At 30.1% G+C, this 14,232-nt stretch overlaps 1 protein-coding gene across 1 annotated transcript; it reads left to right on the top strand.

The window, feature by feature from the left end:
- The first annotated feature begins 737 nt into the window (after positions 1 to 737).
- On the top strand, positions 738 to 14,232 carry LOC128171617 (adhesion G protein-coupled receptor B1-like). Its single transcript, XM_052837406.1, has 24 exons — positions 738 to 789; positions 3,163 to 3,258; positions 4,694 to 4,819; positions 5,479 to 5,586; positions 7,234 to 7,328; positions 7,437 to 7,619; positions 8,380 to 8,451; positions 9,115 to 9,220; positions 9,316 to 9,453; positions 9,622 to 9,685; positions 9,880 to 10,018; positions 10,193 to 10,245; positions 10,458 to 10,566; positions 10,657 to 10,760; positions 10,862 to 10,964; positions 11,354 to 11,531; positions 12,061 to 12,130; positions 12,269 to 12,335; positions 12,507 to 12,592; positions 12,913 to 13,039; positions 13,247 to 13,288; positions 13,470 to 13,607; positions 13,887 to 13,997; positions 14,157 to 14,232. The coding sequence occupies exons 2-24, from the start codon at positions 3,171 to 3,173 to the stop codon at positions 14,178 to 14,180; spliced, it is 2,331 nt and encodes a 776-aa protein (XP_052693366.1). The 5' UTR covers positions 738 to 789; positions 3,163 to 3,170; the 3' UTR covers positions 14,181 to 14,232.

Here is a 14,232-nt window from a genome sequence, read left to right as displayed (position 1 = left end):
AGTCCATGAGAAACGCATTTAATCTTAAGGACATGTTCATAACTGGTTATGTTGTTTTTTGAGCAACATTGCACAATCAGAAATATTCCTTACCTGAGAAAATAAATGGGATATCTTAAAATATTGCAAGGGCTTCTTCAAACGCTCATTTATATTTTACAATTTAATATTTTTTTTATAAATTTAACCTCTTAAAGATTTTAAAATTTGCTGCGATTTTTAAGACATTCCAATATCTTTTAATAAAGACCATATTGACAGGGTCAAAAATACGGTCGTTAAATGAATTTGATTAAGAAATCATTTATCATGAGACTGAATTAGATCGAAAGTTTTTGCAAAAATACTTGACGATCAAAAACGTATTGAAAAAAGATGAATTGAATTGAGTAAGACAATTTTGAGAAAAATAAGCAGTCACACTCTACCAAAGATCACAACAATAAACGGAAGCCGTCATTTGGGGATACTCAATAAATAAAAAGAATATATTTTGCTGGAATAAGCAAACTTTTTAAAAAATATTTAACGTTTTCGTCTTAAAAGGTGACATTGTATTTTTAAACATGAGTATACGAACAAAATATTTTTAAAACATTATATGTACATGTTTTCCATATTTCTTTTGTTTTGAGTAAATGACTTATACAGCCTTAATTGCATTGCAAACTCTCACTAAAAGTTGTTGTTAAGCACACTAAGAGCTGCTTTTAAACATCCCTGCTGGCCTCGTTTAACGGCAGTTGCATGGAGTAGTGTGATGATAGAAGTTCGAAAGAACATTGTTATGTAAGTACTACTTATGTGATTTCTATGCTTTACTCTGTCTGTACGGTTTGCTTTCGGTACTGTCCGTTATTTTTAATAGCATTTTTTTAAACTTTTTTTTCTACCATTGAATTAAGTTTGCAACAATGTTATCAGATTTGTTAACCAAGTCAAATTTGTTCAGTTATTATGATTATTTGGCGATCCAATCAATAACAGAACTAGTCTACAGATCTAACTACACTTTAATCTATAGATTAACAATTTTAATATTTAAATGATGACATTAAAATTAAAGCAAATATACACTATACTGTTACTTTTTTACTGATGTACTATTTTATCTGAACCTTATAATTATAACATTATCGCCGTTATTTAAACAAGAACAACAATTTGTTATTGATAAATAGGTTTAATACTAAGTTTTTAATAGATTTATTCATTAATTTTTGTGATCGGCTTCGGCCGATCACTATTGTGTCCATATGAGGCATCCGGCAAATGCTTTCACGTGCGCACACATTCCGCTTGCATAAGTAGTTCTTATAAAAACTTGTTTGGTTTAGTATTTATATAACATTTTACTCAGTTTTATTTCAACTCATTTATCTTAAGAGATGCAAACATACATAAAATACAGTTCGACCTGTTAATTCAAGAATGCTCATTTTGTCTCACGCGTAAGAATTTTGATCGAAAGATTCATTCAGTAATGCAGTTGACCTCGATGAACTATATCATGCTATACGAGCACTTGAGATTGAATATCCCTATATATACCTTGGGGCACTGTTGACTGAAATCCAGTCAATCCATACCCAAATCAAACCGTCTAGGTCAATCCATCCCCTACTGTGGAATCATAAAAATTCGTGGGGGCCTGTTTGAATCATAAAAATCCATGAACTGACCTCGATATATTGATGTTGCATAATAGTAGCTAAGAAAGACGGCTTGATTTATAAACAAGGTTACGTTATAATGCGACCTTAATAGCAAGTTATGATGGCATTCAATGTTTTTCAGTCGCATTAAATTATTTTAATACAACTCTTCCTTTGTATACGTGTTAATGCTCTTTGAAGAACCCTACTCAGTATTCTGAAGAAGAAGAAGAAGATACATTAACATTTAATGATTACGTTAAAAATATAAAACTAGACAAGGAGTTTACTAACGGCTTTCCCCAAATTTATTTCAAAAATTTGTTGACGGTTTATAGTGATGAAATTATGGTGTACAGATTCAAAATATTCTATATTTTAAAAATACATTACCATTTTAATTTTTTTTACATCAAACTGGCTATCAATATATCATTATTGCCAATCATTCCTTTATAAGGAATACTTGTTTACAACATTCATCATGTTCTAATTTACTCGCCAGTGTTGCAAATCCGACATTAATCACAATATCATGTGTTTAAATTATTAACATGTTTAAATGTGTAAAAAGTCTTCCATCACTCGATTGAAAGAAATTTTTCATTAAATAAGCTATGTAGTGTCGGTATACTGCATGTAACAGGAATTCATGAAGGAAGTACTTAGATTGTATTATCTGGCTTGAGTTGTACACTTGTTTTTTATAGTAGTTGTTTTCTTTATTGCAATTGTAAGTCTCGTACTTATGTACTGGTTATGAGAGCTCTTACCTCTACAGTTCTGAATTATTCTTTAAATCACAAACACTTGTTAACATACTTTGTACAAAGATAAAAATGCATGGAATTTAAAGACTAAAAAAATAAATCAGGGTATAATGTTCATAAAAGTGCAAAAATGAATAAAGATTTGATATTCATAAATATTTTGCAAAAAGGACAGTTGTTTAATAAATTCGTTTATATAAATAAATATCCAAGGCTCATCTTGAGACAATAAATGGTTAATGTCAAAAATTAGGATTTGATTCAAGCAGAGTTTTAATGAATCTTTAATTTCATTTATTTTAGTAAATATGCACAAACTTTGATATATACATCTACTGTTCCACATTTGTTTTATTTTTAACTAATGTTTGCTGTATTGAAAACCTTAAGCAATCTGGTTCTTTCAGTAGTGTAACCCTAATAGGTTTTTTTCAATGACGATATTTATTAATGATCGAAATTATGTATAGGTGTCAAATATTTTTCTTGTGATTATAATTATTACTCTGGAGGTATCACTTAGAGCCAAATCGGTAACCTATTGCAACTGCAAAGTACACATGTAAAACATAGAAATACATTAGAAAATATTTCTTTTATTATTTTTTTTAAGTGAAAGATAGAAATAATTAAGAAAAAAATTATATTTTCTATGATATTTACGAAGAAAGTAAATGTAATTCCCATGTTATATATGACTTGTCACTATTAGTGGTATATCGTTTTTATATTTTCAGTTTTAACAATGATGTTTATTGTTTTTGGCGATCGTCAGAATATGTTTAAGACTATTCTTTGTCTTAACTTTTGTCTTTCATCAAGCTTTGCTAACAGTGAGTATCATTTTTCTTTTTTAATGTGTTTTGTTGTGCTGTTCTATATTCCAGTTATATACGGCGTTGAGAGCCGTCCAAAAGGTACATGTAAATACTAATTGGACATATACAGGAAATGCATTTGACAAGGTACTGGATAATAAGAAATGATGACTGTATTAATGAACATTAAAAAATTGCGACAAAATTAATCTTTATGATGGGCATATTTCTTTTAATTGTAGAAATGGCCATTTTTTAACCCAACTTTACGTCATTTTCTTTGTTAGCTCGAACCTTTTTTTTTACATCAATGTAACGAGAAAATAGAATAATTAAACATACTCTCTTGACCAAAAAAAACCCCTTTTAATTTATGTCGTATAACGTTAGAAACAGAAATTAAAAAAAGAAATGTTACGATAACTAATATATTCATGTGGTAATGGTGATTTAAAGAAACAGGAGACTAAAATCATGTTGTACAATTAAGCGATTAATTACATGTAGCATGTACTATAATTGTAAATCGTATTTTTTTTTCATTATTTCCCCGAGATAATTATTAAATTAAGAAAATGGATCGCTTCATTTAAATGTCTCGCCGCTATGAGATCTGTCATTGGAACTTTATTATATGACGTCACACCATCTATTACGGTTTGTTTTATAAACATAGCATCAGTATAATCAAATCCTGATATTCACTCCAAATGAAAAGTTCTGGAAAAATTTGAAACAATATCGATCTGAGACCCTTACTTTTACCTTTGACTTTTCCACTAAATTTCAGACCAACCTCAAACGAAAAAAGTTCGTTGAAATCTTAAAGAGGTTATTGTCAGAGAAATCTCGCGTAGATGTGGAAATTTTCAACAGATACCAAGTATCTTAGAAAAAATCTGCCATCGTTATTTCGGCATAGTAATTATTATTTATAGAATGTAATTTAAGCATAAAATTTACTCGAAGTAGTTTTCAACATTGAATGTTAGTTGTCCTTTTTTTAAAAAAAAAATGCATATATTTATGCATACATGCATTTATTCTTTGGATCGACGTGTGAACCTAAACATTATCAATTTTGTTCTGTCGGATACTTGTGTAAAGAAAGGTATAAACCAGTTTTTTATTCAGAGCACTTTTTTCATTGCGTATGTGAAACCAAACCAGAGTAGATGGTGTGACGTAAAAAAAAATCGTTCTTTTTTGGTTTTGAATACAAAAGAGTTCTTCATTATGTCAGCCACCAGTAAAAACAATTTCTCTATCTAAGGTTTCTTTATTTAGGTAAAAAAAAATGTATTCTTTCGTTTCCATTTTCAATATCTGGGGTATCATGTTAAAAAGTAAAACAAGGGAAATAGAGAATTGCGAATAAGATGTAACACTAAAAAATCTAAATATTTAACAACTTACACGGAATAATGAACATTTCTTTGTTTTTCTTTAGGTACTTTAGCGCTTAGTAGCACAACATACCAATATCCAGAAAGCAGCTTCAATTACAACACAAATTCAACCAATGCTGTGGATGGGCAGAAGTCGGATTTAGACCTCTATGGTGGGCAATGGATAAGTAAATGCAATGGATATCTATAGGCATAGGTTTAAATAGTGCTGTATACATGTATAATTACATGTACCTCCATGCCAAGCTTATTGGCGCAGCTATTTCAACTGGGCTGTCATTTTGTTTGGAAAATTGACTTCATCAGTGGGCGACGATACATACCTCAACCGCCAAGCAAATTGGTTTATTAATTCTTCCACTAAAGTTATTTTTTTTTAAATATCATTGACTAAACAAAATGTAAATCCTTTCAATGATGGAATGAAAACAATTTTAAGAACAACATTTTTTTCTTTTCTAATCATCCTCTACTAGATTTGGCCTGTTAGCGAAATAACCGAATATATAATGTTGCTTCAACATTATTTGGAGATTAAGCATTACTGTTTTGTCATATATTTGTACCTCAACATCGAGGGTTCGTAACAATAATGATACCTAAACCTAAGATATTGCTACAGAATGGCTTAAGTGTATTCTTAGACTTTTGAAATCCGTATCAAAATAAGCTAAAAATTAGAACATATGTGTAAATGACAATCTACACCTATGTATATTTATACATGTTTGTTAGTAAATTACCTCCATTCTTAAAGATTTGTGAACTGAATAAATTTCCTTAATGACACCTTTTGCTATAGTTAACAGATGTATGTGTTTTGAAGATCCTAAAGAATTGATGAGTTGCAAAGATGAACAAATAGATGGAATATTATGGAATACTACCATTGCGGGACTAACTTTAAAAGAGTCGTGTCCTAAATATCAAAAAGGTAGCCTTGGGCAAATTGTTATAAAAAGTTGTATACAGTTGTTATTTTTTTTCAAATTGCAAAAACAGTTTTAAGTTTTTACCTACCCGTGTATTGTTAAATTTATAACTTGTGTAGAAACGTTTGTTCATCGACGTACTCTCTTCCTCTCTCTCTCTCTCTCTTTCTCTCTCTCTCTCTCTCTCTCTCTCCCTCTCTCTCTCTCTCTCTCTCTCGCTTTCTCGCTTTCTCTCTCTCACAGACTAGAAGATACGTTTTAGAAGATGGATACGTAAGACTTTATTATGAGATTTCTGATTCATACATTTATATACTTTATTATTCTAGATACATAAAAATTAATATTTATTGTTACAAAAATTATTCAGTTAAATAAAGTTACGTCGTAATCACTATATTGATATAAAATGTTAGTACCTATGTTAGTACCTATAAAAATATACACTAAGTGTATTTTGATACGATCGTTTGAAAACTTGGTGTCGAGTCTTCTTTTTTTTCTTTTTTTTTCTTTTGCTGTTAACGTTTCCTGCGCACATGCGTAAATGCGCATAAACGTGAATCGTATAAAGATATACAAAAGATACAATACAAAAGATAATATTTACTTCTCCTTACATTTAAATAATCTTATAAATCAACTCATATCGATGTCGAATTTTTCACACAATACTCTTTAACAGCTTTAAAATTGTTGTTTAAGGACATCCTCGAGTAAATGTCCTTATTTTTTCTTTTGAATTTTGTCAAAACATTTCTCGATACATCACCAGAAACTTCTTGATTTTTGAATTATATTAATTAAAAATAACAATTTTCTTTGTTATTTGCTCTCTTGAATATTATCGAAAAAATAATAAAATAAAAAAGATATTATATACATCTTTAATCAAAGTACTGACGAACTGTCGGGAGTTGATTTTATCGATTATTATCAGTTTTAAAATCAAGGATATACTATTATGCATGCAAGTAGTTTCTAATCTGTATTTGAATTACGCACATTTTTATAGTATGAATTCTTAAACTTTTCAGACAAGAATTTCGCGAAAACTTTATATGAATCATGCTGTGTAATATTCAAAGATAGAATTAATTCCACAAAACTGTGTATCAGTAATCGAAATGCTTCTAAAAATTGTTCACGTCTGGATCCACGCAATATTGAACTCTCGTCCCGTTCAACCAGACGCTCGGCTGTCTCCGTTAATCTCCGACTACGAAGAGAGACTCTCTGCTTGTCGGAGATTTACGGATATAGCCGAGCGTCTGGTTGCACGAAACTTTATTGAACACTGGCGTAGGAATACATACAACTACAAAATATAATTAAATTGTTCGTACTTTATAAAATCTGACTATTTTCAAGGTATTTAAAAGGTATTTAAAAGGTATTTAAAAAACGTTTCCTTGAAAACCAATGGCACAGCATACATTTCACCGAATTTATCCATTATTTTCAAGATCTAAGTCTTCTCAGCGGTGATGATTTGTGCTCAGGTCCAAACACTGTTTCACTTTGGGTTTGCCAGAGTTACTGCATAGGACAGTTGATTAAAATCAACTCCCAAAAAGTGGTATATAAGAATGTTTTTCATAGTATTATTTGTTATGTTTATTATTCATTTACAAACAAATCTAATCTAGGTGTAGCAACAAGATTTTGTGATGAACATGGAGAATGGGAACCTCCTAACTTTATCAACTGCACCAACGAAGCTTTGGTGAATGCATCGTCACTTGTAAGTTTCCTCACATGATACATAAACTATGACTAATAACATCATGAGTGTATCAATCATTTTTTATTGTAGTAAAAAAATTTCAATATAAGTTTTGTTTTTTTTAAGTTGGAAAGTATCATCGGAAATGAAACACGGGGTCAAATCCAGGAGACGGTTAACAATACTCTACGACTGATGAAGAACCTGACATCGTCAAGAATCGGTGCTGGTGATCTGAGTTCGTCTCTGGGCGTTTTAGAGAAGATTGTAACAGTAACCAACGCTACAAGATTACCTATCGAAAAAGAGGTCATGTACTGGAATTATCTACGTTATAACCTCTCATTCATTCACCTATTATTAAAAAGTGTTGGACTAGAAAATTGTTAAAAGTCAGCGAAAACGTTTCCCTCGTTATCAACCCTGAATAATTGTTTTGAACCTTTTCACTCAAAAGTACTGATTATTTTCTTTGTTGAAGTGATATGATTTTAAAATGTACGTGTACCTGTTTTCTTTGCCTGCAACAAAAACTTAGAACAGTAGAATAAATTTGTAACTAACACGTTCAAAGTAAATTTCGTTTGTGATTCTACTTGCTTATTTTATATTCAATGGCAATTCATTGTTCCGTCTTTCTCCTTTTGATTTATTCAATGGAACATAAAACATACTCATAAACTGTTTCACTAAGTCTTGTGTTTCTAAAATATGTAACTAAAATTATCATCAGCAAACTAGTTATGATACAAAGATTTGCATATAGCTCTCTTATTTTAGTTCTCTGATTTTAGGTGAACGACCATGTTATGTTTACCGCAATTTGCACTAAACGTCCATTGTCTTAATTTGTTGATGTATAATGTTCATGTTATCTTTATTAGCGTATACCTGAATAATGCACAGACACAAAAAAAGAACAGATATATCACGGTGTTGGAATAATTAGTATGTCTTTTAGGATGTCGCAATGTACAGCTTACAATGTACACACAGAATACCGTTTACAATGTCAATTTCCTTATAAATTTAACAGTAACGATATTTTATATGTTTTAATTAATTTCAGGTATTTTACGCTGTTATTGATAACATTTTATCGCCCAATAACTCAAACGCTTGGACTACTGTAAGCAAAGAGGTAAATTTACATTATACAATATTGTAATATAAATTAAAAACAAATCATTTGGTATAAAAATTTTAATGACATTCTTGTATTTGTGTATTTATTAACTAAATATGACAAAGTTAAAAGTTGTCATTACTTACAAGAGCATACTTGTGGCCTGGAGCACAATCAATCCATCGTTTAATGTCAAACCTGAAAGATTTATCATATTAACCAGCTTAATATTTCGATCATATGTGCATGGTCAACACTTGTTCGAGGTCATTGTACAAAACTTACTGATTTTCAGAGTGAGGTGCTACAAAGAATTCTAACAGAAGTTCGAATACGCTTTCGTTTAAACGAACAAAAACATAATATTCAATGTAAATAAGTATTTTGTGTCAAGTATTTGGGATTGTTCTTTTGTTACAGAGTCCAAACATCTCTAAAGCGTAAAATATTCATTTTACAAACAATTCAAAACTCAAATTAAATAAAAAATTGACAAGTGATAAATTTATCTGAAACTTTAATTTTAACACATTATGTAAGAAAAGTTTAATAAATTAGGTAAGGAAATAAAAGTTAAAAAAAACCAATGCATTCATCTAGCAGAAAAGTATAACGCTTCATTGTGGTTTATTTGCTCACTAATATCAATTTGTATTTTACAAAGTGTGTTACTTTTAGACAGAAAAAGACCCCAGCTTTCTCCTAAAAAATATGGACCGTTTCAGCAAGATTACACTCCGAAACGACAATATTACAACGACTAAATTTAACGGATCTAATTTTGGTAAAAAAAAAAAAAAAACCCTTTTCCTTATCGTTTAGAGTTGCCAATACATGTAGAAGAAAAAACGCTGTATAAATTGATGTTTTTTTTTAAAGAGCTTGTTATCAACCGGGCAAAAATCGATGAAACGGGAATACGTTTTCCGGATGAACAATCAAACAACGTTTTTCTAAACTCCGAAGAACATCCTACCTTTCTAAAATTACCAAAACAAGCATCAAACGCTACAAAAGGTAAAACAAAAACTATTTATTTGTTCGTTATATGCATTTATTGTTAACGACAATTATGTAAAAACACGATTTAATTCAAGATATAATAACAATTATTGATACTGGAAGGGATATCAACCAATCTTTCGTTGTTTTTTAATTTATTGTTTTTTTTAATTTTTCCACAAGCGATCAACTATGTTGCTGTTCTATGTAAAACAATGTCAGACATTCTGGGATCTGATTCTAACAGGTAAACTGTTAAAACAAGTTTTCAGTTTTCGTTTAAATCTTTATGTACATCTAGCTAAATCTGTGTTAATCTGACAAATACTCAAACATCTGATTTGATATTATCATAATGTATGATTTTTTTTAAATTTGCTTCGATACTAAACTTGATATATCTTACTCATATCTTTTTGGAAAATCAATTAAACCAACCAGTAAAGGGTTGAAAGGCAAACAGGGGGAAAAGTCTAAGCAAAGATCTTTTGTCAATTCCCCAATATTGTCCATCACGACACAGGAAGACCTAGGAGTGTTAAATCCACCTCTCAATCTAACGTTTGGACACACTGTAAAAGTAAGATGTCAGAAATATGTGATTTTGGTTTACAGTTGACATAAAGTTATTATGTAAAATTAACTTAAATGTTTCCTATTATTGCCGACGTGTAAAGTGCAATTAACCTAGGTTAATTCAATTGGTTTATTTAAGCTGTTTTTATATTATTTGTATCGTTCATTGTTTATTTAGAATACGTCTACAGAAATGCGCGCTGTATGTGTCTCCTGGGATTTCAATCTAAAGTATGTTATTGTGAACAAGTTGTTTTCTCTAATTTTAAAATCAAAGCCTGTTTTTTTTTATACAAAAGTGACAGCAATCTGATGTGTATTTTTAAATTCACCTTTTAAAAATTATTATTCAATTTATTTACTAGTAATTAATTTTAGTAAACAAATTTTATTAATTTGAATTCATTTTAGTAATTTTAATTTAATTTCAACATTAATTTTAGTAAATGGTCGGAGGAAGGATGCTCTGTGAACCAAACAGATCACCAGAGAACAGTTTGTCATTGCAACCATCTCACAAACTTTGCTATTTTAATGAGACCATACACTCAGGTAAACGCCCTTGTCTCATACAAATAGAGTCACATAAATCAAAACTGAAATCTACTGTTGGTATTCCAAACTACCTTGACTACATTTTAGGTATCAGAAGAAAGTCAATTCTTAAAAACGATGTCACTTGTTGGAGTATCTCTCTCCATAGCTTTTACGTTTCTTACTTCTTTGATTTACATCCTGACATGGAGGTATCTAAGACTGATTTGTATAATTCATGCACAAATATAACTCCAGCGAGTATACATGTACTACAGAAAATCAAAATCATTTTATTGTATGTAAATTTCAGATTTATCAGGAGTGACAAAAACATCATGATACTGAATATATGTGGATCGTTAATACTGTCGTATACAATATTTATATCGTCAGTGGAACAGACAGCGAATGAGGTAAAAATCAATTTCTACCTCCTGATAAGCGATAGGTATTTGTGTGTACAATGTAAATATATAACTTCATAATTAAGATACAAACGTAGATCTTACACAAACACATTCAAAATAAGTTATAAAATATACAATGTATTACGTACAACAATCAAGTTATCTGGTAACCGATAAGTGAATATATAATTCTTATACATTTAATATATACATGTACGTAGATTTTATAAAGAAAGAAACATCCCACAAAAATTCATAATGCATTAAACAATCATGTAAAATGTACCTAAAATATATTGAAAATTATTGGATTCATATTTGAAAAATAATAATATGTATACATGTACCGACACTGAGTATATATCTAATCACCGGCGTTTATTTTTATATTTCAGGTTGCTTGCGTCGCGATTACGGCCATTATCCACTACCTTTTCTTAGTGACCTTCTTCAGTATGCTTGGGTTAGGTGTTTATTACTTCATGAGTATTACAGTGACTTACTATGCCCTGTATGTTGCAAACAACTTCAAGTCGAAATCAAGGGTCCGCTGGTTTCTGGGTGGAATCTGGGGTATGTATTTGAATGAACCTTTCACGACTTGGTTTTCAGTGACCGATTTTTTTCTTCTTTTTTTGTATCATGATGCGATAAAATTTCAATTTTTGGGGGTTGGTGGGATAAACTATCATCACAAAAAATAAACCTTCATTTGAATTATATCTTCAGACTAAATATGCATTCATATTAATAAAATCTAATTAAGAGCTGAATAATTCTAACACAATTTCTATGGAATCATAACAAGTTCATGTATCCATAGACAAGTTACATGGATGCATGTTTACGTTTTTTTAAAGCACTTGATTAATTATTTTCTTCAACCTTTTACATACATTGTAATATCGTTGGGATTACTTCACTTCATTTGACGCAATTTAAAAGAGGTGGGGGTTAAAGCGATTTAAATTGCCCTTTGAACACGATATACATTGGTCCAAAAAAGAGTCAGGTAGTTGCGTGAAATACCAATATGGAATTATATGTAAGTATTAAAAAATAAGGATGATATTGTTTCATTCTCATAGCGGTAATTTTGCAGGTATACCGGTCATTATTACTGCAACAAATCTTGGAGCGTTTTGGGGTAAAGGATACCACCTAAAGTCGTAGTATGCGTATTTTACATCTTTTCAAGAACTAAAGAATGTATCTACTTTTACATACATACTTGAATACAGAATTGATTGCCATAAATATATTTACCACTGACTCCAGTCGGTAAAGAAATATTTTGTTTAACCTTTTAGCTGCTGGTTGTCCATCGAAAGTGGCTCTCTCTATTTGTTTATCATTCCAGTTTGTCTGATTAGTTTGGTAAGTTCTTGAGCAACAAATTCTACTATTCAGTTTTTCCTTGCACATCAAATTCTTCAAAAGCGTAAAGAGAATAGGAGATTTTTCAGGGCACCGAATTTAAATGTTTCTCACAGAATTGAAACTCAATGTTGTTTCTCTATAAAAAAAAATTGTGTTTTTTTTTTCCAGATCAATATTCTTATAATTGTTTCACTTTTGAGGGTGTTGTTTGCTTCGAGCATAGTGGCAAGATCTTCACTGCAAAGGAAAGCGTCGTGAGTCAAACCAAGAAGAATCTTGATATTCATATAAGTTGGTTTACTAGAAGTGTAGAAAAAAAACTTGTTTTATTAGTACATATGCCCCAACATAATCCGACAATCGAACATCAAACATAAAGTTTAACATAATAAAATAATACTAGTTTTCACAAATATATTGCATGTATCCACAAAACATACAACATACTTTTACATAGGTTTTTTTCTTCTTAGCCACAAACCCACTAACAAACATGCATAACAAAACATGGAATTGTACATGTTATATTTGTAAAACGTTCTGATAAAAAAAAAATATTTTCATTAATTACCAGATCCGGTCTGCGGTCCCTTGGGACACTTCTGCCAGTTCTAGGAGTAACTTGGCTGTTCGGAATCCTGGCAGTTAACGAAAACGCAGTTGTGTTTCAGTATTTGTTTGTCATTGCAAATTCATTCCAGGTTTGATATCTTTATTATGTTTCTTTCGTGTTTGTTTGTTTTTAACTTTGTTTAATTTGCAGAGGTGTTTGGGGTAGTTTTCTTAGAAAAAAAGAAGTATTATTTCTTTCTTATTTCTTAAGTTTTATTTGATTTGTTGTTTCAAAAATCAGAATCATGTTTTTTACTTACACATTGCCATTTTTATAATAAATATCTATTTTTCAGGGGTTCTTCATTTTTGTTTCACACGTTTTGTTGGACAAAAAGGTCAGCTTTTAAAATTTGTAATGAATTTCATAATGTACTTATACATATATGAAAATGACTATTTTTTTTAAATCTTAATCTTGATTGAGATATGACTCTTCTTTTTTTTATTTAAAAAAAACCTATGGGGATTTCAATAGAATATCTTACAGCAAATATTATATTTGCAATTTCTTGTAAGGTGAGGCAAGGCATATGGAATAGATACCCGAGTTTGAGTACAATATTGAGTTTTACTGAGCGAGGGACAAAAGAAACTACTCTTAGTTCACAAAGCCCGTCGACATCTAAATCTAATGAACCATTGATGAAACCTAAGGTAAGGGAAAAATGTTATTTTACACATGATTATCATTAATAGTATTACATGTATCATTTTGAAATCAAATATGAAATTTCAATAGAATCTATAATTGCCTTTTATATTAGATTAAAAAATCGACATTGTAAAGAATTCCATTAATCATTTTTTGTTGCTTAGATTAAGTTAAAGACTAGCTTTGCAATTCTATTTTCGATCTATAATAAATCTTTGCATTTTTAGAGGATCAATTCGGTTGTAACTACTAGAGAAAATAAACTTTTTTTTTCTTTTTAGAAAAAGAGTTTGCTTAAAAGATTTCGGCAAACCAAAGTGAAGAAGTCTGCGTTATCAATGTCAGAAAAAACGATGTCTACAAGTTGTCCACAAAGTGTTTCTCATGCAAAAGTAAGCCTCAAACGTCAACATTCAAGTTCAGATTTTTTGCCAAAAAAAAAAATAAGATAATGATAAATCAAAAATGTGAAAGCACTTAAAATGTCATGAATAATTTCATTCATTGAGCAAATTTCGCAATATTTGTAATCTTCATATCTTTATTAACAGAGAAATGAAACAAATTCTGATTAAACTTCTAATTTGTGAACGAAAAGAGAAATGTCGCAGACCGAAGAGGACAATT

The sequence above is a fragment of the Crassostrea angulata genome, chromosome 2 (genome assembly GCF_025612915.1).
Source record: "Crassostrea angulata isolate pt1a10 chromosome 2, ASM2561291v2, whole genome shotgun sequence".
NCBI lineage: Eukaryota > Metazoa > Mollusca > Bivalvia > Ostreida > Ostreidae > Magallana > Magallana angulata.
The sequence above is the reverse complement of the archived record's forward strand: the minus strand, read 5'-3'. Positions and strand labels throughout refer to the sequence as shown.